We start from the raw sequence: 26,179 nt of genomic DNA, 5'->3' as shown, positions 1-26,179 counted from the left end.
GAATATAAGGTGGAAAAGACTGAATTTAGTTTTCAAATTGAGAGTGAAGGAAATAAGAAATACGTGAGATGAACACATGACTAAACATATCTGTCATAAATGTGTGTTTCTACATAAATCTTCCTACCTGAGAACAGCCTCATCAAGCTCTTGTGGTCTATTAGTTGCACCCATTACAAGTACTCTGTCATCTCCAGCAGACTGTACCTATAAGCCAAAAATATTGTTTTCAGGACTTTTAGAGAAAGTAATAACGAAGTAAAACATAATAAAGATATCTGTATCTCTAATTTGGATAATTTAATAGGAAAATATATACATTGAAATGTTACCACATTAAAAATATCATAACTAATACTTACACCATCAAATTCTATTAGAAATTCAGTTTTTAGGCGTCTACTAGCATCATGTTCTCCTTCTCTTCTTTCACACAAAAGGCTATCAACTTCATCTAGAGGAAATACAAGGATAAGACTTGAATTAAAAGCCAACCTATATGAGTTATCTGAGATTAATCTAGTTTACTACTTCAATTATTAATACAGTGGGTCCTACTCAACTCATTAGATAGTCTTTAACGTTGTTTTTCTTGAAAACTTTTTCCTTTTGAATAAGCTTTCCTATAATACCCCTTGTATATGGAGAGGGAAATTTCACAAAGGGTCAACTAACTTAGTAGGTAAACATGTTCTTACCTATAAAAATTATTGAAGGTTGAAGTTCTCGAGCCACAGCAAAAAGAGCTCTCACCAACTTCTCTCCTTCTCCCACCTAAAAGAAAGCATTACACATTATCACATTCATACAATGTAACATTATTCCAGCTTTTAAAGTTTCATGATTGAAAGTCTAGAACCTAGGAATTTAATTTCCTTTCTTTACAATAACCAAAGATTTGGTTTAAGGAATTGGGAAGAGGGTACCGGAGTTTACTGAAATATCCCTTATAATTTTACAAAATAGGTCATTTATTTATTATTTAATACAGTCTGGTAAGTACTATAAAAATAAAATATATGTTTTGCTTGAAACTGCATTCCTAAAACTTGAGAATGAAATAGCTTTTAGTCAAAGGTAAAACATGAGGGAAGAAAAAGTAAGAGAGGAGAGAAAGATGCTCTACATATTCCTTTAACCCTAGATTGCAGGCCATGCATCTATCTATACATATAAAGAGGAAATATGCAAAATAGGCCAGGACGCCGTAACGGGTCACGACCTGACAGGAGGAGGTTGTGTGTGCAGGTGAGGCTCAGAGCGGAGACGGAGACAGAGACAGGGTGCCCTGGCTCAGGCGGGCCTCCCGGAGCCGGAGCAGACATGGACAGGGATGGGGGGCCGGCCTGTAGCCTCTGTGGCCGAACGCAGGCCCAGAGAGGAGACGGCGGGCCCACCTCACAGGGAAGCAGCGCGGTTCCCTCCCGCCTCCCGCGGAATCAGCGTGGGTCCCTCCCGGCTCCCGCAGAAGCGGCGCAGCTCCTTCCTGGCTCCCATGGGCGCCGGCGGCTCGCTTCCGCCTCCCGTGGAAGCAGCGCGGATCCCGGCGGCGTGCTGTGGTTCCCGCCTGCTCCCGCAGAAGTGGCGGGCGGCCTACTGCGCGCGATATTGCGTGATGGGCTACTAGTATTTATATAAAAGCAGGTAAATTAGAAAGTGCTCTACTGAACAAAACTTGCTCTATTAAGAACATCTTGAAAACTTATTCTCACAATATCACTGTCAATTAGTATCAAAATATTTCTAGGTAGTCCAGGAGGTCTATGTACACCTCTTAAGAAACCATACTAAAACCACTTTATTCACCAAAGCATCTAACAAAAGGATCATGAGATTTGGGGTAATCTGTAAAAACTATCCTGTCCTAGGTGGCATCTATTCTTTTTATTGAAAATTTCATTAAGAAGAAAAAGAAAAAAGATCTGGCCCCAGATAGGAATTATCAAAACAAATATTCTTGTCCTGTTCTCAGATGTAGGGTCTCCGAGGTTCTCCAGGGCTCCCCTGCGGGCCAGGCTTCTTCCTTGAACAGAAGCCTGAATTTTGGGGTCCAGCTGTGTAAGCTATTCTCCTTTGCTAGCAATTGGTGTTGGGGTGTCATGTGATCCGGTTCTGGCTATTAAGACCTATGGGAAGTCTCTCTGGCAAAGTTTCCATTTGTTAAGGGGGAAGAGAACGAGGGGAAATTCCTTCCTGCTTGGGATGCTGTGGTGGAAGGTGTGATACTCGGCACCCAGCAGCCTCGTTGCCACTGAGGGGAGACAGGGTCAACTCTTGAAAGATGACAGTGGAGGTATTGACAGCACCAGGCTTTTCACACACTATTGAGTCACCGAGGGAAGCTTGGGAGTTCCTGTTCCAAGATCTTGTTAAGGTGAAATAATTAATGCTTTAATTAATGGCACTGCCTTTTTTTTTTTTTTTTTTGGCCAAAAGTCACCTAAATGATACACAGACACTTTTATTCTTTCTTGCTCTAGAAATAGTTTTGTTCTTTGTTTTGTTTTGTGGTTTTTTTTTTGGGGGGGGTGGGCAGAGGGAAGTTGTTGTTTTTTAACAAGGCAAAAATTGGCCAGACTCTACTCATCCTGGTGTTCGTTTTCCAAACATCACTGTGAAGGATTGCGTTTCCTGAGTAACAAAGGTCTCAGCACTCGGTGGCCACGGGTTCCAATCCATTTCCTCCTCCGCTAATCCCAAGGTGTGAAGATGCACTGAAAATGACAGCTATAGTTCTGCTGAGTGATTCCGTGTGCCGGCGAGGGCTGACTGCTCCCACTCACTCCTTATTTGTCAGGTCCCTCTATCAAGTATGTGACGTTACTGTCCCCATTTTACAAGAAAAACCGAGGCTCAGAGCTTCAAGGGTGCAGGCTGAGAGATCACCTCTTATGACATTAACACTTTATGAATGAAGTAAGGCCTGAAGTGATACTTTAAGGCCTGCTCTGAATGTAAAAGCTAGATTGGAATCCCATTCTTCCAGCTTCCAAGACAGTGTTTATAAGGTGGATAAACCTACATTAATAACAATTTTACTAACAGAATTTCACATAGGAAACAAAATGTAACCAGGAAAAGAGGTATTGTTTTATAGTTACTTTTAATTACTTTACACAATTGAGAACCCTGCCAATATCTGATCTTGGATTTCTAGCCTCCAAAACTGTAAGACAATAAAGTTCTGTTGTTTAAGTCAACCAGTTTATGGTACTTTGTTACACAGCCCTAGTATTTAACAGAACAATTCTAATTTTAAAAGAATTTAATAAAATGTACATGATTTACTACTATGAAGAGTGATATTCATCATCTCTGAATAATAGGTATAAACTCACAGACAAGTATTTTGGTGTATGGTATTATCATTTACATTTAACATTAACATTTAGACAGTAACTTAAAACATGAAAATACTGGAAAAAATACTCACATATTTTGAAGTTAAGCTTGCAGCACTTATATTAAAGAAGGTTGCATTCGATTCTGCAGCTACTGCTTTAGCCTTTAAAAATCACAAGGGCAAATATTATATTAGTTCCATAACTTGCTTTAAAATGATAAATACATCTGATCAACTTAAGTATAAGAAAAGAATTTCTAAAAATATAAGGCATGACACAGTCCCCAGTACTAGTATATGGCAATGTGTTCCCTTCTCAGCAATGAGCAAAAAAATCTATGAAGGGCTGTGCTTCTTTCCACTCCCTTCTTTTCCTAAGGGAAAACAGATAGGGAGAGGTAAAAAATAAAAAAAATAAAGGGGGTGTTATTCTCTTCCTAGTTATAGAAAGATAACTAGAGAAAGATAAACAGCTAAGAAAGTTACTCTTCCCTTATTTACTTTTTCCCTCTAGAATATCTAGCTATGCAGAAGAAAGAGGTATCCACATCCTAGTAACTTTTGGCAAAAGGATATTAGGAAAAAAAAATCTGTTGTGTGTCAATTATACTTCAATTAAAAAAAAGGAAAAAAGTCTATATCATGTTGATTATTTAAATAAAGCTGTTAAGATAAAAAAATCAAGGATTAGGAAGATGCTCAATATAGTAAGCTCTTCTAAGGTAAAAATGTTATTTAAATTGGGAAAATAGCCCTAACCGGTTTGGCTCAGCGGATAGAGCGTCGGCCTGCGGACTTAAGGGTCCCAGGTTCGATTCCGGTCAAGGGCATGTGCCCTGGTTGCGGGCACATCCCCAGTGGGGGGCGTGCAGGAGGCAGCTGATCGATGTTTCTCTCTCATTGATGTTTCTAACTCTCTATCCCTCTCCCCTCCTCTCTGTAAAAAATCAATAAAATATATATTAAAAAAATAAATAAATAAATAAATTGGGAAAATAATAAAAATTACACTGTTAAATTTAATTTGCCCAAACATATTACTGAAAATAATATGTATGGTTTTCCATCTATTTTGTCATTGAAAACTAGTTTAAAAATTTAGAAAAGTATATTTTAACAAAAAGCAAGTCATAGCCCTAGCCAGTTTGGCTCAGTGGATACAGCGTCGGCCTGTGGACCGAAGGATCCTGGGTTCAATTCCGGCCAAGGACACATGCCCGAGTTGCAGGCTTAATCCCCTGTGGGGGCGTGCAGGAGGCAGTCAATCAATGATTCCCTCTCACCATTGATGTTCTTATCTGTCTCTCCCTCTCCCTTCTTCTCTGAAATCAATAAAAATATATTTTAAAAAAAGCAAGTCATGCCGAAACCGGTTTGGCTCAGTGGATAGAGCGTCGGCCTGTGGAATGAAGGGTCCCAGGTTCGATTCCGGTCAAGGGCATGTACCTGGGTTGCGGGCACATCCCCAGTGGGAGATGTGCAGGAGGCAGCTGATCGATGTTTCTCTCTCATCGATGTTTCTAACTCTCTATCTCTCTCCCTTCCTCTCTGTAAAAAATCAATAAAAATATATTTTAAAAAAATAAATAAAAAAAATAAAAGCAAGTCATAAATAGCCGACTCGGGTGACATTTATAATACTTCCAATAATAAAGATAAATTTTTAAAAAATCATAATAGATTTAGGGACAATATAAAATTATTTAAAATTATGAGCCCTAATATCTTAATAGAACATTCAAATTTAAAAAGAATTCTTACCAGCATTGTTTTCCCATTTCCAGGTGGACCAAAGAGTAACAATCCTCTGGCAGGAGCTCTAAGCCCTGTAAACAACTTAAACATATACACACAATTATGATTCTAAAGATACTTTTTCCAGGCATTTTAAAAATTATTTGTCATCTAAAAAGGACTATTTTCAGTAGCATCCTCCAAAACAGAGCTGCCCAGAGCTCTAAAGAGAACACAATAAACTAGTATAATTATTAAAAACAGAAGAAAACAAAATAAAACCAAATCCTCATTGATCAAAATGAAAGCTAACTTGTTGAACAAGCCATATTATTGAACATAGGTATGCTTCTTTACTTCCTTTAGAAATCTCACCAAAATAATAGTAAATGAGTAAAAAGAAAAAAATCTTCAAAAGAAAAAGAATAGAAGGAATAGGAAAGGAGACAACACAAGACACAACAAATGTTAGTAGATGGAAAATTGATAAAGTGTGGTAAGTTATTTAGCAGAGCTGAGGGAGCTAAAATCTAAGTGCCTGCTTGTGGAGAGATAGCTAGATACAAGGAGCAAGATGATCCCATATAATAAAAGCCTAATATGCAAATCGACTGACTGGCAGAATGACAGGTTGCTATGATGCACACTGACCACCAGGGGGCAGACGCTCAATGCAGGAGCTGCCACCTGGTGGTCAGTGCACTTCCATATGGGGAGTGCCACTCAGCCAGAAGCTGGCTCATGGCTGGCCAGCGCAGAGGTGGTGGCAGGAGCCTCTCCCACCTCCGTGGCAGCACTAAGAATGTCCAACTGCCCTAACTGGTTTGGCTCAGTGGATAGAGCGTCGGCCTGTGGACTGAAGGGTCCCAGGTTCGATTCAAGTCAAGGGCATGTACCTTGGTTGTGGGCACATCCCCAGTGGGGGGGTGTGCAGGAGGCAGCTGATCGATGTTTCTCTCTCATCGATGTTTCTAACTCTCTATCCCTCTCCCTTCCGCTCTGTAAAAAACCAATAAAATATATATTAAAAAAAAAAAAAAAAAGAATGTCTAACTAATGGTTTAGACCCGATCCCTTGGGGGCCTAAGCCTTTAATCGGACATCCCCCGAGGGCTCCCTGGCTGCCCCCTGGTGGTCAGTGCGCTTCTACAGGGGGAGCGCCACTCAGCTAGAAGCCGGGCTCATGGCTGGCGAGCGCAGCGGCGGTAGTGGGAGCCTCTCCTGCCTCCAGGGTAGCGCTAAGGAGCAGCGAGGAGGCGGGCGGTAAGGAGCGAGGGGTCCCAGACTGCGAGAGGGATCCCAGACTGCGAGAGGGCACAGGCCTGCCTGAGGGACCGCCCCCCCACCCCAGTGCATGAATTTCATGCACTAGGTCTCTAGTATGAACAAAAAAACCTGGAAAAGCTCAGGAAGTGGAGGCATCGGGTACCAGAGAAAGCATCAGTAAGGTAGGCAGCCCAAAACAGAAATGATTAAAATTTTGTATGAAGAACTGAACATATGTTCCTGTAAGCCTTTCCCCAGCCCCACCAACAGCACTTAGGCAAGTATTCCTCTTCCATAACCAAAGCAGGTAGAAGTTTTATTCTAGAGAAATTAAACCAGAGTCTCCAGACTCAGGGACATTGGGTTTAGCAAGAGTCAACGGTGAATCACCAGGCTGATAACACTTCAATTAATAGTGAAGGTGTATGAACTCCCCCCCCCAATATGTTTTTATTAATTCTAAAGAGAGAGAGAGATAGAAACATTGATGAGAGAGAAACACCGTCAGCTGACTCCTACACATTCCCTACTGAGGATCCAGCTGTCAACTGGGGAATGTGCCCTGACCAGCAATCGAACCGGCAACCTCTTTGTGCATGGAATGATGCTCAACCAATATGAGCCATCCCAGCCAGGCAAGGTGTTGAACCATTTGAAGTGGGTGATACTCAACTTTTTTAAAAAATTATATATTTTTTAGAGGTTTTAGGCTTACAGAAAATTGAATGGAAAAGTACAGAGTTCCCGTATAACTCCTAACCTCCCATTTCTCCTATTATTAACATCTTGCATTAGTGTGGTACACTTATGTTAAGTAATGAACCAATATTGATACATTATTATTAATTAACGTCCATAGTTTACATTAGGGTTCACTGTTTGTATCATGTAATCCACTATTACAGTATCATACATAATCATTTCCCTGCCCTAAAAATATCTACTGTGATATGAATTAATCATTCTAGCATAGCTCAAACATTTCTTTAATGCTACTACAGATTCAGTAATAGATGATGTTACAGAAAATAATAATATATAATCCTTACCTCAGGCCTCAGAGAAGGAAGAATGACAATTTCTTGTAATGCTTGTTTTGCTAATTCTTGACCAGCTACATCATCAAATTTAACAGCCGTTCCACTAAGAAACAAAATTTCAATTATCTCCACAATAGAAATATGCTTCAGTTATTATAAAATACAGTTTATGGTCTATGAAACATGGTCATTTTATGTTAATGTGAAAACTATAGGTAATCAGTAAAACAATCATTTTCTACATGTACCGTATAGTAATTAAAAACCATTATAAGAACTAAATATGTAAATTAGACAAGTATTTAACTATTTCACTCATGATACATTTTATAAATAAGATTCAAAAATAGAAACTGTAAAACAAAATAGTTCAGATTGCAAAACTTACTTGTCTACAATTTCATTCATTATAAGATTAGCGAGGTTACTGTCCACGTTCCTAAAATTCTTCAAGTCTTTCTTTTTACGAGCAGCAGTCGTAGGGGTTGAAGGTTTATTTGTTCGATTTGTTTTTGGTGTACTCTTAAAGGACACAAGTTTTAACGTGAAAATACAACCTAACATTTACACTTTTCACAAGTGAATTAACTTTAAAGTTCACAGAGATTCAAAAATATAAAAAATATAAAAAATTTTTAAATGTTTATTTACTCCAAGATAAAATGGTATTCACTAAAGAAGTACATTTGGCATGCAGTAGGTTAATAGAGGATTTTATCCAGAGATTTAGTTACTAAAAGGTAAAAAGGCTCTATATCAATGCAATCATGTAATTTTGATCCTTGTTAGAACTGTATGTATGTTTGATGTTACAAAACATTTATATAGGTTTAAATAATTAAAAGAATAACAAAATTAAAATGAACTACATAGCATTATATAAAACTGGATAAGCAAACTAACTATAAATAAAGCCTAATTAGGATCAAAAGGAGGTAAAATAAGATATGCTTTTTAACAGCAAGTTGCCCTGATTTTTTTTTTTTTAAAGAAAAATTATATTCAATTTTATGGAAACTTATCAATCCTTTAAGGCAGTGGTTCTCAACCTGTGGGTCGCGACCCCATCGGAAAACACATATATAATTACATACTGTTTTGTGATTAATCACTATGCTTTAATTATGTTCAATTTGTAACAATGAAATTGGGGGTCACCACAACATGAGGAATTGTATTAAAGGGTAGCGGCATTAGGAAGGTTGAGAACCACTGCTTTAAGGTATTATAAAGTACTTGTAATAAACTGAAGCAAGCACATCATGTTGAAATTTTTCTATTTGCAATTCTATCTCCAAATACCTTATGAGTGGCAGTTGCAGGACCAGGGCCCTGTCTCACTCCAGAAACCATGGATAAGCCACTGCAACTGGGTGCTCTGTGGTGGCCTGAAAGACCTGTGGATCCAGCTTTCATAACTGTCTTTGAACGAGGCAGCGAATTACTAGGGTGTGTTAAGGGATCTTTTCTTTTTGGAACTGCTCCACTTTCTATTAAGGAAATAGTAAAATCGCTATGGTTAGAAAATTGTGGTTTAACATTATAAAAGTAATAATAAAAACTAAGTAGCTCAGTTGGTTAGAGCGTAATACCCATATGCAAAGGTTGCAGGTTCAATCCCTGGTCAGGTCACAAACAAGAATCAAGCAATGGGCCCGGTCAAGGGCACATGCCCATGTTGTGGGCTTGAACCCCAGTAGGGGACGTGCAGGAGGCAGCCAATCAATGATTCTCTCTCATCATTGATGTTTCTATCTTTCTCTCCCTTCTTCTCTAAAATCAATATGTGTGTGTGTGTGTGTGTGTGTGTGTGTATAATTTATTTAAGAAATAAATAAAAATTTTGCTTGGCAGAAAAATATAAGGGGACCACGCCCGTGGAATGAAGTAAAGAGAATCTAGACAACAACGGGAATGCATATAAGCTTTTCAAGGCTAGGAAATTTTTGCCGTTTATCCTGGTAGGATTATTAGGATCTCAAATCTGTACTTTGGAAGCTTAACTATTTATATGTGGTAAATTCTTACATTTCTTTCTTTTCAAAAAGTTCCTTATGAAAATGTCAGCGTTTCACAGCAGTGCTAAGAGAAACAGATAAAATATTTATCTCTATACTTGAAATGTTATTTTAAGTCAGGTACAGGAAGAAATGAGAAGAGAAATACAGCTACTGATGCAGAGCTCTGAACTGGAAACCAAACCTAAGTGAAAAATCTAAGGGATCACTGAAACCACAGGGAAAGATTTCGTTAATGACCAACTGTCTCTTTCATCTATAGAAATACACTTACACTAACTTTTCTCTATTGAAATCTTGTAAGTTTTGTATTACATATGACTAAAGAAGGCAGTGGTCTTACAGTCTGGACTAAGGGTGTTTCTTCCTTTTTTTAAAAAATTTACTATAATTTAAACAAAGCAATATTTACATCAATAAAATTTAAGCTCTGGACATGAAACTAATGTTGAATAAGTGACCAATAAAACTGACCAAGATGTCAGAGAACCTAGGAAAGGAAGATTCTTCCCACCAAAACAAAATTTAAAAAGCATTTAACATTCTGTAAGAGTTCATACCTGAAAGTTCATGAAAAACAAATTTAACCCATAATAAAAAATAGTACTTCAGTGTTTCTCCTCACTTTGTGAATTCAGCTTCAATTTTTTTCTAGCAGGTATTATGATAAAACATTCATGTATAGCATACATGAAAACTGATTTATAAGAAAAATAAAAATTTATCTTACAAAAACACCTCTTCATAAAAACCTGGTTTAGCTACCCATGGAAAAAACCACAAAAGCTAAAAATACAATAGAAACAAAAGAATAATTTAAACTTAGAAAAATGAGTCTTTGTATTTTATAATTTCAAAAATTAGAGGTTGCAAAAAAGCACATTGAGAATGGCTATATCTTATTTGTTACATGTTTATATACTATGAATGATAGGGATACTGTATTTTCAACATAGCCCTGTGCAAACAAAAAACAATCAAAACTACCACTATAAAATCAAATCAACATTATCAGGTTAAGTGGGACTTTACTTTGCATGCAAACTTTATTATTTTACATGTTAGTTAACCTAAACCCACCTGACTGGAGCTGTCCATTGCGACATGTCAAGTTAGTACTGTCATTATAGACGTCTGTTTGTGATTTGGAAAATTGCAAAACTGGTTGCAGCTTCTCTATGCAACAGAGGGGGGTAAGAAAGAACAAAATAAACAAAAATAAAAAATACATAATGAACATAATGATACATGTGAAAATGAAAAATGAGTTAAAAGTGTTACAAGATTGTTACATGATGAAGGGTCTTGCATTTTTATAAAATTCTCCTAAAAATATAATTAGTAAAAACTCAGACATTAAAATAGCAACAGAAATTAACAAATGAATGGCTATGTTAAAAATATGCCTTATTCAGGTTTGGTAACCTGAGGCAGTTCCATATCACTATTATCACCAGCAAATATTTTCTGAAAATCTAGTATGTCCAAGTCATTGGGTAGAAAGAGCAGCATGGAGATAAATAAATGAATATGGTTTATACCATCCATATATTTATTAAATACTAGAGGCCCGGTGCACAAAATTCATGCATGAGAGGGGGGTTCCTCAGCCCAGGTTCCTGCACCTTCTTGCAATCCAGGACCCCTCAGGGGATGTCCGACTGCCAGTTTAGGCCCGATGGCTTCTAACTGCTCGCCTGCCTGCCTGATTGCCCCTAACGACTGCCAGTTTAGGCTCACTGGCTCCTAACCACTCGCCTGCCTGCCTGATCACCCCTAACCACTCTGCCTGCCTGATCGCCCCTAACCACTCACCTGCCTGCCTGATTGCCCTAACTGCTCGCCTGCCTGCCTGATCACCCCTAACCACCTCTGCCTCGGCCCCCGCTGCAGCGGCTTCATCCAGAAGTCCGGAATGATGTTTGGCTATCCGGTCTAATTAGCATATCACACTTTTATTATTATAGACTAGAGGCCCAGTGCATGAAAACTCATGCACTGGAGGGGGTCCCTCAGCCCAGCCTGCCCCCTCTCACAATCCAGGAGCCCTCAGAGGCGGGAGGCGACTTGGCGATCAGGGGAAGGCGACGCCCCATCACACCTCTGCTGCTGCCACTGCTGGCAGCGCAAGCCTCGGCCGGCCCTGGTTACCTGAGCCTCGGGCTTGCCTGTGCCTCGGGCTGGCCCTGGACGGCTGGGGGGCTGAGGGGACTGGGGGTCTCCGAAGGCAGGCACGTGGAGCGGCGGGGCCAGCCTAGGGGCAGGCCCGGCCTTGACGCGCGCCTGCCTCTCCTGGTGGGGCTGAGGGGACTGGGCGCTGCCATCTTGTGGCTGTGGGTGCCGCCATCTTTGAGGGTGGGGCAGTCAATTAGCATATTCCCTCTTTATTGGCTGTGGGCGCTGCCATCTTTGCGACAGTGTGAGAGTCAATTAGCATATCCCCCTCTTTATTAGATAGGATAATTGGCAACTTACAACACAAATTTTTTTTAAAAAAGAGATTGTATAGCATAAAAGAAAGAGAGCATTAAAAAGGCTTTCCAGAAAAAATGGGCTGTGAGTTGGCTAGGATTTGAAAAGATAAAAAGAAAGGACATTTCAGAAAGAACAGTACTTAAAATGACACAGAAGGAAACTACAAGGAGTGTCTAAAAAATGCCATATTCAACTACCTTAACATATGTCAAGCAAAAGACAAAGGCAGCCGAAACCGGTTTGGCTCAGTGGATAGAGCGTCGGCCTGCGGACTGAGAGGTCCCAGGTTCGATTCCGGCCAAGGGCATGTACCTTGGTTGCAGGCACATCCCAAGTAGGGGGTGTGCAGGAGGCAGCTGATCGATGTTTCTCTCCCATCGATGTTTCTAACTCTCTATCCCTCTCCCTTCCTCTCTGTAAAAAATCAATAAAATATATTAAAAAAAAAAAAAAGACAAAGGCAATAAAGCAGAATGGCTAAAGCATGCTTCAGAACTATGTGTTCAATACCTTACCATTTATCTGTGCACACTTGTATCAGTAGTCTCCCTTTATCTGCAGGGGATACATTCCAAGACCCCCAGTGGATCCCTGAAAGCACGGATAGTACCGAACCCTACATACACTATGGATTTTCCTATACAAACACACCTATAATAAAGTTTAATTTACAAATTAGGCACAGTAACAGATTAGCAGCAATAACTAACAAAATAGAACAATTACACTATACTGTAATAAAAGTTATATGAATGTGGTCTCTCTCTAAAAACTGATCTGATCACTGAGACGGCTACTAAGTGACTAATAGGCAAGTAGCAAATACAGTGTGGATGTGCTGGGCAAAGGGATGATTTACAAAGGGACAGAGTGAGAAGACTTGAGATTTCATCATGCTACTCAGAACAGCATGCAATTTAATTATACACTGTTTCTTTCTGGAATTTTCCATTTAATATTTTTAGATTGCAGTTGACTGCAGGTAACTGAAACTACAGAAAACAAAACCATAAGGGGAGAATTAGTACTATACACAAAGATTATCTCTAAAAAGGATGCAGAGAACCCGAACCAGTTTGGCTCAGTGCATAGAGCATCAGCCCTCAGACTGAAGGTCCCTGGTTCGATTCTGGTCAAGGGCATGTACCTTGGTTGCAGGCTCAATCCCCAGTAGGGGGCGTACAGGTGGCAGCTGATCGATGTTTCTCATAGAGTTTCTAGCTCTCTATTCCTCTCCCTTCCTCTTTATAAAATCCATAAAAAGGATACAGAGAGCCAAACCGGTTTGGCTCAGTGGATGGAGCGTCGGCCTACGGACTGAAAGGTCCCAGGTTGGATTCCGGTCAAGGGCATGTACCTTGGTTGCGGGCACATCCCCAGTTGGGGGTGTGCAGGAGGCGGCCGATTGATGTTTCTCTCTCATCGATGTTTCTAACTCTCTATCCCTCTCCCTTCCTCTCTGTAAAAAAATCAATAAATTAAAAAAAAAAAAAAGGATACAGAGAAACTGGTGACAGCAGCTGCCCCTGGGGAAGGGAAAGTAGTGGTTGGAGAATATTATGGGATGATTAATTTCTATACTTTAAACTTTTGTGGCATGTGCCTGTATCACCTATTTTAAAAATTAACCTAAAATATAAAAGGATTATTTCAATTCTATCCCTACTTCAAATAACAACAAATTTTCTCTCATGATCTAGGTCTATGCCTACCTAGCACCTGAAGCTCAAGAGGGTAGCAGTTTGAAATTCCTTGCCACCCTACATCACTGCTGCACTCTTTATCCCCATTCAAGTCAATCAATACTGCTAGTTGACAAACACCCTGCTCTACCACTTACTAGCATGAACTTGCTTTAGCTTCAGTTTTCTGATGGTGTCAAGGATTAAATAAAATCCTATATAATAAAAGCCTAATATGCTAAGTGTCCAGTCGTCCGTTCAACCAATCAAAGCATAATATGCTAATGATATGCTAAGGCTGCTCAACCACTCACTATGACGTGCACTAACCGCCAGGGGGCAGACAGTCAACTGGTAAACCAGTTGCTATGACGTGCACTGACCACCAGGGGGCAGATGCTCCAACTGTTAGGTTAGCCTGCTGCTGGGGCCCGGCGGTGAGCGAGACTGGCTGGACATGTCCTGGAGCTCTCCTGAGGTCCCTCCCCAGCTGGTCAACCTCCCACATTCCTCCAACGTGCACCGGTGGGGTCCCTTGGCCTGGCTTGCACCCTCTTGCAATCCGAGACCCCACGGGGAATGTCGAAGAGCTGGTTTCAGCCCGATCACACAGGCCAGGCTGAGGGACCCCACTGGTGCATGAATTCACTGAGTATATACATATATACATAAAGTACCTACCCTATGCGTCAGTCACAACAGGGGCTCAATTTTTACATTAATATTGTTGAAACATTCCAAGTTATCATAACTGATTATTTTCTTCAATACTAGAAAGTCAATGAATACATGCAAAAATATACCACATATAGCCCTAACCGGTCTGGCTCAGTGGATAGAGCGTCAGCCTGCGGACTCAAGGGTCCCAGGTTCGATTCCGGTCAAGGACATGTACCTTGGTTGCGGGCACATCCCCAGTAGGGAGTGTGCAGGAGGCAGCTGATCAATGTTTCTTTCTCATCAATGTTTCTAACTCTCTATCCCTCTCCCTTCCTCTCTGTAAAAAAATCAATAAAACATTTAAAAAAAAAAAAATATACCACATGTATACTAACTCTCCTAAACTTCCATTTCTATGGTTAGACAAGTAGGCATCATGCTTGGTTATGGTATACCACACATGCTTTTGGGACAGGTTAAATAGCAGCTACCCTTTTTGCACAAAGTACTGCACAGCTTTTGTATCCTAGAACCGGCTGATAGAATATACCTCAGAGCTGGGGTTTTTGTTGTTCTTGTTAGTTAACAGGTAGGTCATCTGATTTTTCTCAATGATAATACTGTTCAAATCACCATACTGAGAAAGAACCTTTTGTGTTGGCAAAAGATATAAATTAGAGCCTGGCCAGTATGGCTCAACAGTTGAGGGTCGACCCAGGAATCAAGAGGTCAGAGGTTCAATTTCTGGTGGGCTCAATCCCCAGTAGAGAGCGTGCAGGAGGCAGCCAATCGATGATATTCCTCTCTCATCAATGTTTCTCTCTATCCCTCTCCATTCCTCTCTCTAAAAGTCAATTTAAAAAATAATATAAATTAGAAAAAACACTGATTTGTAAATGTCTTCTTTATTAACACTCTCTTCAATGGAATGTAACAAAAGTTCACATAAACATTCATTATACAGTAAAAATAATCAGAAATTAAATCCTTAGCTTTGATAATAACTAGGACGGGGGATATTTTTCCATTAGTTTTCAAAGAGACTGGGAGAGAGAGGGAATGACAAAGTGAAACACTGATGTGAGAGAAACACATCAATTGGTTGCCTCCTGCCCAAGCCCCAACCAGGGCCCAGGCCGGGGAGGAGCCTGCAACCAAGGTATGCGCCTTTGACCGGAATCGAATTCAGGACCCTTTAAATGCATGGAAACACACACGTACATAGTAGCAGTACACTGCTAATGTGAACCTGTTCCTATTCATTTTTGTTCAAGAATGTAAACTTAGTTTAATGCTTCTTTTTAGAATGACTAAACATTGTGCAATCAATAATTTATTTATTTATTTATTTATTTATTTATTAATATTTTATTGATTTTTTACAGAGAGAAAGGGAGAGAGATAGAGAGTTAGAAACATCGATGAGAGAGAAACATCGACCAGCTGCCTCCTGCACACCCCCTACTGGGGATGTGCCCACAACCAAGGTACATGCCCTTGACCGGAATCGAACCTGGGACCTTTCAGTCCACAGGCCGACGCTCTATCCACTGAGCCAAACCGGTTTCGGCTGCAATCAATAATTTAAAATAAAACAGTAATCTTGCTTCTTGATCCTTTCACTTGCAATCCCCATACAATCATCTACTTAAAAGGAAAATTTGCCCTGGCCGGTGTGGCTTAGTTGGTTGATTTCCAGTCGGGGCATATATTTGTGTTGTGGGCTCGATTCCCAGTGTGGGACGTGCAGAAGGCAGCCGATCAATGATTCTTTCTCATCATTGATGTTTCTATTTCTCTCTCCCTTAATCTCTGAAATCAATAAAAATATATATATTTTAAAAAGCTATATCTTGTCTTTGAGAGTCATATGATCTTTGTATCAACTATTTAACTCTGTCACTGTAGCATGAAAGCAGCCAAACAGTGTATAAATAAATGAGAGTAGCTGTGTGCCAATTCATAAAAATGGGCAGTGAACTGGGATTAGCTCTTGGGCTGTAATTTACAAGCCTTTGGTATAGATAAATCAAGACTGACTATGGGGTAAACTAAGAAAAACTTTAACTATGTACTTATTAATGCATTGAAAAATAGCAATAAAATACTCATCACATGTTAGCAAAAAAAAAAAGACTATGGGCTCATAGTTATTAAAGCTAAGTGATGGATAATTATCATTATACTCTTCTATTTTGCATGTTAGAACTTTTCTATAAGAAAAAAGCCTAGATCACATTATCAAGATCATTCATCTATTTCCATCTACATTAAACGTTTCAATGAACACACATTTCAGATACAATTCATTCCAATTATAAAATTCATTGATACCTAGAAGTTGTAAACGGTCCTTGGCCATAACCAAATTAGTCATCATTTTAGCTTGAAGGCGTCTAGCTCTTTCACATTGTTCACCTGAAAGAAAAGAAAAGAAAAAAAAAAGAATTAAAATACCTATGTTTCCTTACTAATATTGCTTCAAGATAAAATATTAGCCCAACTAATCTCATGGGGAGTCAGAGTCTTTATAAAAAGAATTTAGAAAAGTCTGGCCAGTGTGCTCAGTGGTTGAGCATCCACCCATGAACCAAGAGGTCACTGGTTCGATTCCCAGTCAGGGCACAGGCATAGGTTTAGGGCTTAATCCCCAGTGGGGGTGTGCAGGAGAAAAAAACATCAGTGATATTTTTCTCTCATTGATGTTTCTATCTCTCTATCTCTCTCCCTTTCTCTCTCTGTAAAAATCAATAAAAACATATATACTTTTTAATATATTTTTATTGATTTCAAAGAAGTAAGGAGGAGAGGGAGACAGAAACATCCATGATGAGAATCATTGATTGGCTTCCTCCTGCACACCCCCTACTGGGGATCGAGCCTGCAACCCAGGCATGTGCCCTTGACTGGAATTGAACCCAAGACCCTTCAGTCCACAGTCCGATGCTCTATCCACTGAGCCAAACCAGCTAGTAAAAACATATCTTAAAAATTAATAAAATATTATTTTCAAATAATAGCTTTCAAAAAATAAGCTACAGTTCTATATGCTGGTTTCAGATCTACTGTGGTATTCCATGAATTTTGAAACTTATTTCTTACCCTATGTTTTAAAATCTTTGAAATTTGGATGTTTTACCCATACCAACTTTCTACTGCTATCAGCCAGTCATAACATAGTTTGTCACTGCCTGTGCATGACCACTTTGGTCACAGATATTAATATTATTGTCATAGCTATGTCTAAATAAGATAGGACAGCAAATTCGATATGGTTTAAAATTCAAATTCTAAGTGATAAGAAGATAATACGTCAGTTTAATTGACATTGTTTTTTCTCTTAGTGGTAGATTTTAAGGCATTTTTGGTTAAGTGAAATACCATTCTTTTTTTTAGTATGTTTTTATTGATTTCAGAGAGGGAGAGATAAAAACCTCCTGTAGACTCCCTGCTGAGGATTTAGCCCGCAACCTCAGGCATGTGCCCTTGACAAGAATCAAACTTGGGCCCTGACCGGTTTGGCTCAGTGGATAGAGCGTCGGCCTGCGGACTGAAGGGTCCCAAGTTCGATTCTGGCCAAGGGCATGTACCTTGGTTGCGGGCACATCCCCAGTAGGGAGTGTGCAGGAAGCAACTCAATCGATGTTTCTCTCATCGATGTTTCTAACTCTCTATTCCTCTCCTTCTTCCTCTCTGTAAAAAAATCAATTAAAAAAAAAAAAAAGAATCGGTGATAGGTGATATAAGTATTAGCCAGCGACACAACGAACATCCACTGGGTAGACTGATCCATAAGACTAAAATTCTTAGCCTACATGGTATTATTATTTTTGCTTCTGATTTTATTTTAGTTATGATAAATGGAAGTACTTTACTTATTTAATAGTGGTACCCATGTACTATACAATAGTCACAGTATAGTATTTAAGAATTCAGGCTCTGAAGTCAAGACTGCCTAGATTCAAATCCTGACCCCACCACTTGCTAGCTATGAGGTTTTAAGGAAGTTACTTCTTTGTACTTAAAATTATCCATCTGAAAAATAATGGTAACAGCAAGCAGCCTCAGAGTGTAGGGTTGTGGTGAAAATTAAGAGATCCTACATATGAAGCATGTCAATGATGCTTAGGCACATATTAAATGTGCAATAAATGTTATCTATATATTGAAAGATAGTATTAGACTCCAATTTATTAATTTAGATGATAGGAAAGTAAAGATATGACTTAACTACTTTGGTTTTAAAAAGACAAATGTGAATCAAAGTAAAACACTTATAGTGCATATTCTAACATGCAGTCAAGCAATACTCACAAGTGCAAAGGGGAGTCTGTAGATTAACCACTCCCTGCTGCCTCATCAATGTAGAAAGATTTCAAAAATATGACTATAGATTAATATTTTGGGTGGGAAGAAAGGTATCACACTTGGAGGCAGGTTAAGATCAAAGATACCCAGGTATATTATATCAACTTTATTTTAATAAAAAGAAAAAAGAAACACACATGTGTGTACCTGCACACAGCACCCAGGTATAATTACAGTCAACCCTTTTCTTACTGTAGGAAAGTGAAACTGTTATAGTGAAAATTGGTACCCCAAAAAAAATATGGCTAAACATAAGGCTAAAACATCACTAACAGTAGGTCCAAGGAAACAAGTAATACACTGTTTTTTTGCCTGACTACTACAGGCAATCAATCAAGTTTGAGCATTTCTGGTTATAACTTTATTTCTGCCTAGATAAAAACACATGAACTTTAAGTCTACAAACATTAACATAGGCTGATTACATTTAAAAATTACGTTTTTAAAAACGTTTAAATACTTTTATTAAGACAAATGGATCTAAAATCAAGGCAATTGTGAATATAATCTGGATGGCTCCTAAACAAATGTAAATATAACCTTACCTTGTCCTGTAACTATGACAGCTATTCCTTTTTCTAGTTCTTCAATACCTTTCTTATACCATTCCACAGCTTGCTCCTTTTGTCCTGCTTTAAAAGAGAAATAATTATTTGTATATATCACAAGTATAAAGGATACACTAAATATCTCCCAAAGCATGCTGTCATTAGGTATACATGAAAAAGAGGCTTGTGATAAAATAAATTTGAAAACTATTACTATATGACTTCTCAATATCGTTAGCATCTTAACATATTTGTGAATCTCCAGGAGGTGGACATAGACTTCAATGAAGGAAGTCTTATGAGCAAAGGAGGCCAATGTAAATGACCTGAATTTAATCTCCCCCACTTTCATCTTTTTAAAAAAAAAAAAAGTATTTTTATTGATTTCAGAGAGGAAAGGAGGAGAGAGAGATAGGAACATCAATGATGAAAGAGAATCATCGATCGGCTGCCTCCTGCACACCCCCTACTAGGGATCAAGCCACAAACCCAGGCATGTGCCCTGATCTGGAATTGAACCATGACCTCCTGGTTCAGAGGTCAATGCAACCTTCTGATGTATGGTATGACACTCAACCAACTAGGCCACACCAGTCGGCGCTGCATTGTTTGAGATCTTATTTGCTATATAGAGACTTCATTCTTTTTGACTTCTGTATAGTATCCTATATCATCCTATAATTTATTCAACAACCTAAATAAAAGATACTTAGGTTGTTTCCAGTGTTTCAACATCTCAAATAAGACTGCAATAAATGTTCTTGTGCCTGTCCCCTTATGCATATGTGCCAGTTTCTCTAGGGTATATGCTTAAGAAGTAGAATTGATGGATCACAGCTCATCACTTATTCTCTATTCATGAGAAACCTACAAACTGCTTTTTGAGTGCCTGTACCAATTTATACTTCTAATAGCTGTGTATGACAGTTCTCATTGGTTACATCTGAACAAAATGTTCTCAGTTTTAGTGCATTACCATAGGCAAATGAAAGGACTGATTACAAATAAATTCACAGCTCAATAAATATTCAATTACCTAATATTCTTTGGTAACAGGTAGTTGATTTACTGCATTATTTAAATCTCATAAGTCAGCACAATATAAAATACATATAGATATTTCTTACCTGAAAGTAGAAGACTACAGGAGAAAGGATAGACATATAGGTCAATTGAACAGAAAAGAATGTCTGACCTACACATATATTATTGGCTGACTCTGACAAAGACAACTATGTAATTCAATGGAGAAAGAACAGCCTTCTCAAAAAATGATGTTGGGGGGAGAACCAAGATGGCGGCATAAGGTATAAACCTGTACGTGCTGCCCCCCACAACCACATTAAAACTACAACTAAAAGACAAAACAGCTATCATCCAGAACCACGGGAAAGCTGGCCAAGTGGAAGTTCTACAACTAGAAGGAAAGAAAAAGTGCATTGAGACTGGGTAGGAGGTGCAGAGGCGCCAAGAGCAGAGGTACGGAGGTGCGAGCGAGGCGGGCTGCACCTGGGTGCATGGTTTTTTTCAATCGGAAGGGGATACAAGCTTTCAAATACACTGAACTCGTTTACGGCGAGACTCTGGGGACCCAGACTCCTACGGGGAGAAACTGAACTGTCTTGCAGCGGGTCGGAAAGCCAGGGTGGCTTTCTCGCAGAGCTGCTTGCAGGGATCATTGTTACTGTAAGGGCGCGGGACTCGGGGACGCGGAGACGTGAGGAGTTTCGGAGAGGGCAGCCCTTGCTGTTTGCTCTGCCCCACTCAATTTACATCCCCACCAAAGCAGGACAAAGGAACCGCCTGCCCTTTTGGAGCCTAACCTAACAAACTGCAGCTGGGTCAGAGAGCTCCAAAACTTCCAAACCCCAAACAAAGAGGAGAAATCTGCTGATATCACTGTAGCTCCTGCTGGGTGGACTCACACAGTGGTTGACTTGGAGATCCAGGAGCCAGGGTACCCAGTGGTCACATACCAGATTTCAACTCCTCACATCCAAAAGAGACACACTCAAGAGGCAGACTCAGTGAGCACCAAAGCCCCACTGAAGCAAGTCCTACCCCATAAGGGTGTCTCCAGCACAGCAGTTCTTCCACTATAGACACAGCAGGTCCTCGCAGTCAGCCAAAATGCGGAGACAAAGAAACATATCACAAATGAAAGAAATGGAGGAAAGCAAACTACTGGACATAGAGTTCAAAACCAGAGTTATGAGGTTACTCAAGAATCTTCTACAAACCTCCGAGGAATTTAGTGAGACCTTCACGGATACTAATGAGAATGCAAAAAAATATGGAAAAGGACCAGTCAGAAATTAAATATACACTGACTGAAATTAAGAATAATATACAGAGATCCAACAGCAGACTAGAGGATCCCAAGAATCAAGTCAAAGATTTGAAATACGAGAAAGCGAAAAATACCCATCCTGAAAAGCGAAAAGAATCCAAAAATATGAAGATAGTGTAAGGAGCCTCTGGGACAACTTCAAACGTACCAACATCCAAATTATGGGGGTGCCAGAAGAAGAGAGAGAGCAAGATACTAAAAGCCTATTAGAAGAAATCATGACAGAAAACTTCCCCTACCTGATGAAAGAAATAGACTTACAAGTCCAAGAAGCGAAGAGAACCCCAAATAAGAGGAATCCAAAGAGGACCACACCAAGACACATCATAATTAAAATGCCAAGGGCTAAAGACAAAGAGAGAATCTTAAAAGCAGCAACAGAAAAACAGTTAGTTACCTACGAGGGAGTACCCATACGACTGTCAGCTGATTTCTCAACAGAAACCATGCAGGCCAGAAGGGAGTGGCAAGAAATATTCAAAGTGATGAATAGCAAGAACCTACAACCAAGATTACTCTACCCAGCAAAGCTATCATGTAGAATTGAAGGTCAGATAAAGAGCCTCACAGACAAGAAAAAGCTAAAGGAGTTCATCACCACCAAACCAGGATTATATGAAATGCTGAAGGATATTCTTTAAGAAGAGGAAGAAGAAGAAAAAGGTAAAGATAAAAATTATAAACAACAAAGTGACAACAAATAAATATCTATCAACAAGTGAATCTAAAAATTAAGTCAGAATAAACGGGTGAATATAATAGAAGCAGGGCATAGAAAGGGAGTGGACTGACAATTCTCGGGGGGAAGGGGGTGTGGGGGGTGCAGGAAGAGATTGGACAAAAATATTACACCTATGGATGAGGACAGTGGCGGGGGGTAAGGGCATAGGGTGGGGTGGCAACCAGGTGGAGGGGAGCTATGGGGGGAAAAAAGAGGAACATCTGTAATAATCTGAACAATAAAGATTTATGTTTTAAAAAAATGATGTTGGGCCCTGGCTAGTGTGGCTCAGTTTGTTGAGTGTCATCTGTGCACCAAAAGATTGCCAGTTTGATTCCCAGTCAGGGCACATGACCGGATTGCATGGCAGTGGATGTGCAAGAGGCAGCCAATTGATGTTTCATTCTCACATTGATGTTTCTCTCTCTCTCTCTCTCTCTCTCTCTCTCTCTTTTCCTCTCCCTTCAAAAAAATTGATGAAAGTTTTTTTAAAAAAAGATGATGTTGAAATAATGGATGTAGATATGAAAAAAAGCCACCTTCATGTGACATGCAAAAATTAACTTGAAATAGATCATACACCTAAATGTAAAACCTAAAAATATAAAATTTATATAAAAGAAAATATAGACAAAATCCTTTGTAATCTTGACTTAGAAAGAGACTTGTTAAACAGAACATAAAAATCACAAACCTTAGGAGAAAAAAACTAGACTTCACTAAAATTAAAAGCTCCTGCTCTTCATAACACAGAGTTAACATGATGAAAAGCCACAGATTTTTACTGGGAGAAAATATCTGCAAAACAACATGCCTAATAAAGGACTTATAACCAGAATATATAAGGGTCTCTTAAATATAATGATAAAAACACACAGTAACCCATTAAAAAAACAGTGGTCAAAGATCAAAACATACAGTTTACCAAAGAAGAGACATAAATGGCAAAGCACAAGAAAAGATGTGCTCATTAGTTGTTAGTGAAATACAAATTAAAACCACATGGTACCACTAGGTGCCTAATTAAAAAAATAAATCCTCATCCGAGGAGTGAGGATACTTTTCCTATTGATTTTTAGAGAGATTGGAAGAGAGGGGGAAGGGGAGGAAAGGGGAAAAGGAGATGGAAAAGGAGTGGGAGAAAGAACATCAATGTGAAAGAGAAACATCTATCAGTTGCCTCCCATATGGGATTCGAACCCACAACCAAGGTTATGTAGCCTGACACACAAACAAGATATGGGGCCTGAGGAAATCAAACCAACAACCTTTTTGGTGCACAGTTCAATGCTCAACCAACGGAGCCACCTGCTGGGCTGGAAATTTATTTTTTATAAAACCTGACATATATATATATATATATTTAGGACACAAAGTTTTCTTTAATTATTCGTTGGGGGGAAGGGACGCCACACTTCCACTCAATTAAGAGAAACATTTTTTAAAATATTTTTTTTGTTGATTTCAGAGAAGAAAGGAGAGGGAGAGAGAGATAGAAACATTAATGATGAGAGAATCATTGATCAGCTGCCTCCTGCACACCCCCTACTGGGGATGAGCCTGCAACCCGGGCATGTGCCTTTGACTGGAACCTGGGACCCTTCAGTCCCCAGGCCGATGCTCTATCCACTGAGCCAAACCAGCTAGGGCAAGAGAAACATTTTTATCAACACAGAAGTCTTTTTTATTTTTTCCCCAGTTATCATGCCATGAATTCGTAGGGAATGGGTTCCAGCAGCTCAGGCTCCTTTCCATTGGTTCTCACAGCGTGCTTCTCTGGGAGCAGGCTGACGCTTCAGTTGAACCCAGGTACCTTTTTCTTTGGCTTCCTTCTTTTTCTGATCATTTTCCTTCACACGTTTCAGGAAGCTATCTCGACTCATAGAGTGTTTAATATGCTCAATATGTAAAATTCTCTTGGCAAGAACCTTGCCCTTAACTTGCTTATTCACAATAATGCCAACTGCATGCTGGGTGACATTGTAGACGCTTTCAGTTTTGCCATGGTAACATTTCTGGGGCATTCCTTTTTGAACAGTGCCCATTCCCTTGATGTCCACAATATCACCTTTCTTTTAGATTTGCATGTATGTGGCCAAAGGAACAACTCCATGTTTTCTAAAACGCATATAACGGGTGCCTCTCCTCTTTCCCTTTGTGTTAGTCATTTTGGCGAATTAATTGGAAGATGGCGGTTCCGACCGAAATTAAAAAACCTGATATTTTTAATACAAACTGACTAGAAATAATTAGAAAAATATTTTATTTAAACAATTTCTGTCCTTGATATTAGATTCTTCAGCCTCACAACATCCTGAGAAACTGGAGTTCTCTCTTTGATACAACCTTACTGTCAACTCCTACATATTCGAACCACACCTAGACAACCTGCAGCATTGTATTATCCAGGAAATCTCAGGCTAGTCTACCTGCAGGAGCCATGTGAAACATGATAGGTCATGTTCTGGTTAATCCAAAGAACCACTATTACAACGTCCTCTTTTATCCCAAGTATCCAAGGGGTCCTATATATCTATATCTATACCTATACCTATAAAAGGCTAATATGCAAAGTGTCCCCTCGGGAGTTTGACCAGACCAGGAGTTTGATTGCTTGCTATGATGTGCGCTGACCACCAAGGGGTGGCGCGGAACGAAGGAAGGCCCCCGCCAGCAGCCGGGGAAGGAAGGCCTTGGCTGGCAGCCAGAAGAAGACCCTGGCCGGCAGCTGGAAGGCCCCGATTGGCCCTGATCACTGGCCAGGCCTAGGGACCCTACCCATGCACAAATATTGTGCACCGGGCCTCTAGTTAGCATTATAAACAGAGCCTGCTTAGTATGAAACAAAATGTATAAAATTATGAATCTGTTCAACTAAACTCTGTTCTTGGTTCTGCTATGGTTAGTTTACTCTTTAAATTTCAGTTTCTCCATATATAGATATCATAGGTTGTCAGTTTTCCAAAGATGTTCAACAATTTAAAAAAAAAGTACATTTAGAAGCTAAGTCAAGTTGCTAAGGGGAATGGCAGTGCATGACATTACAAGCCCCTTAATGGTTTACCACAGAGTTAGAAAACCTTTAAAGACTGCATATTGCACTAGTTGGTTTGGCTCAGTGGGTTGACCGTTGGCCTGCGGACTAAAGGGTCCCGGGTTTGTGCAGGAGGCAACCAATCGATGTGTTTCTCTCACATGGATATTTCTCTGTCTTTTCCTCTCTTTCTCTCTCTCTCTCTAAAAAGCCAATGGAAAGATCCTCTGCTGAGGACTAAAAATTAAAAAAAGACTGCATATCAAATTCATTTCTATTTGTCCATATATATTTTTAATGCAGTGGGGAAAGAGGGAGAATGAAATTCTCTTGGAATTAAGTTTTGTTCTGTCTAGGATAGCTGAGAGGCAAATAGACTTGAAATGTGAACTCTTACAACTACTGGATTATGGCTCAAATACAAAAACTTCCCATATGCAAAGGGAAAACTTCAGATAGAAAAAAAACCATGACAATATAAACTCAGTTTTACTTCATTTTTAAAGGAAAAGGAATATATAACGAGTTTGTTTCAGTTTTAACTAATTTATTTTAGCCTATAATGCATCGGTTGTAGAATTGAAACTAAGGAGTTATCATAAACCATTCTGATGTCCTCTTTAGAAACTAAAGCATAAATAAAGCAAAAATCTTTGAATAGAAACATCATCAGTAGAAAAAAGGTAAACTATGGGTTCATAGATTGCTAAACCTATTTACACTTAAACTATTTAAGATGATTTAAATACAATAGATACAGGCATATACATAATACTCAAAGAAAAATCACCAGCATGAAACCCAAGGTCTGAATTCTACTTCTGTCACTTATCCCTCACACAGAAATGATTTCTCTTTAAATCTGAAAGCCCATGTTCCTTTCTTTCATACTTAGGTTTTCCTTGACCTCTCCTCTTATCGTATCTCCAACTCCCATCAC

The 26,179-nt window shown here is 39.3% G+C and overlaps 1 protein-coding gene and 1 pseudogene across 3 annotated transcripts in view; both read right to left on the bottom strand.

Annotated features, from left to right (window-relative positions):
- SPAST (spastin) overlaps nt 1–26,179 on the bottom strand; it is a 46,082-nt gene that overhangs the window by 17,567 nt on the left and 2,336 nt on the right. The window contains exons 2-12 of one of the 3 annotated variants that reach the window (XM_006094350.3): nt 19,132–19,218; nt 16,553–16,636; nt 10,482–10,577; nt 8,686–8,873; nt 7,772–7,905; nt 7,393–7,486; nt 5,105–5,179; nt 3,434–3,505; nt 699–774; nt 363–454; nt 128–207 (exon numbers count right to left, since the gene is read on the bottom strand). In XM_006094350.3, coding sequence (XP_006094412.1) covers nt 128–207; nt 363–454; nt 699–774; nt 3,434–3,505; nt 5,105–5,179; nt 7,393–7,486; nt 7,772–7,905; nt 8,686–8,873; nt 10,482–10,577; nt 16,553–16,636; nt 19,132–19,218 — 1,078 coding nt within the window. The remainder of the gene's footprint in view (nt 1–127; nt 208–362; nt 455–698; nt 775–3,433; nt 3,506–5,104; nt 5,180–7,392; nt 7,487–7,771; nt 7,906–8,685; nt 8,874–10,481; nt 10,578–16,552; nt 16,637–19,131; nt 19,219–26,179) is intronic. The other 2 variants (XM_023758599.1, XM_023758600.1) reach the window with 2 other exon arrangements.
- LOC102442789 lies at nt 23,908–24,384 on the bottom strand (annotated as a pseudogene).

The sequence above is a fragment of the Myotis lucifugus genome, unplaced genomic scaffold, assembly GCF_000147115.1.
Source record: "Myotis lucifugus unplaced genomic scaffold, Myoluc2.0 scaffold_134, whole genome shotgun sequence".
NCBI lineage: Eukaryota > Metazoa > Chordata > Mammalia > Chiroptera > Vespertilionidae > Myotis > Myotis lucifugus.
Note: the sequence above shows the minus strand (reverse complement) of the source record. Positions and strands in the feature narration are given on the sequence as shown.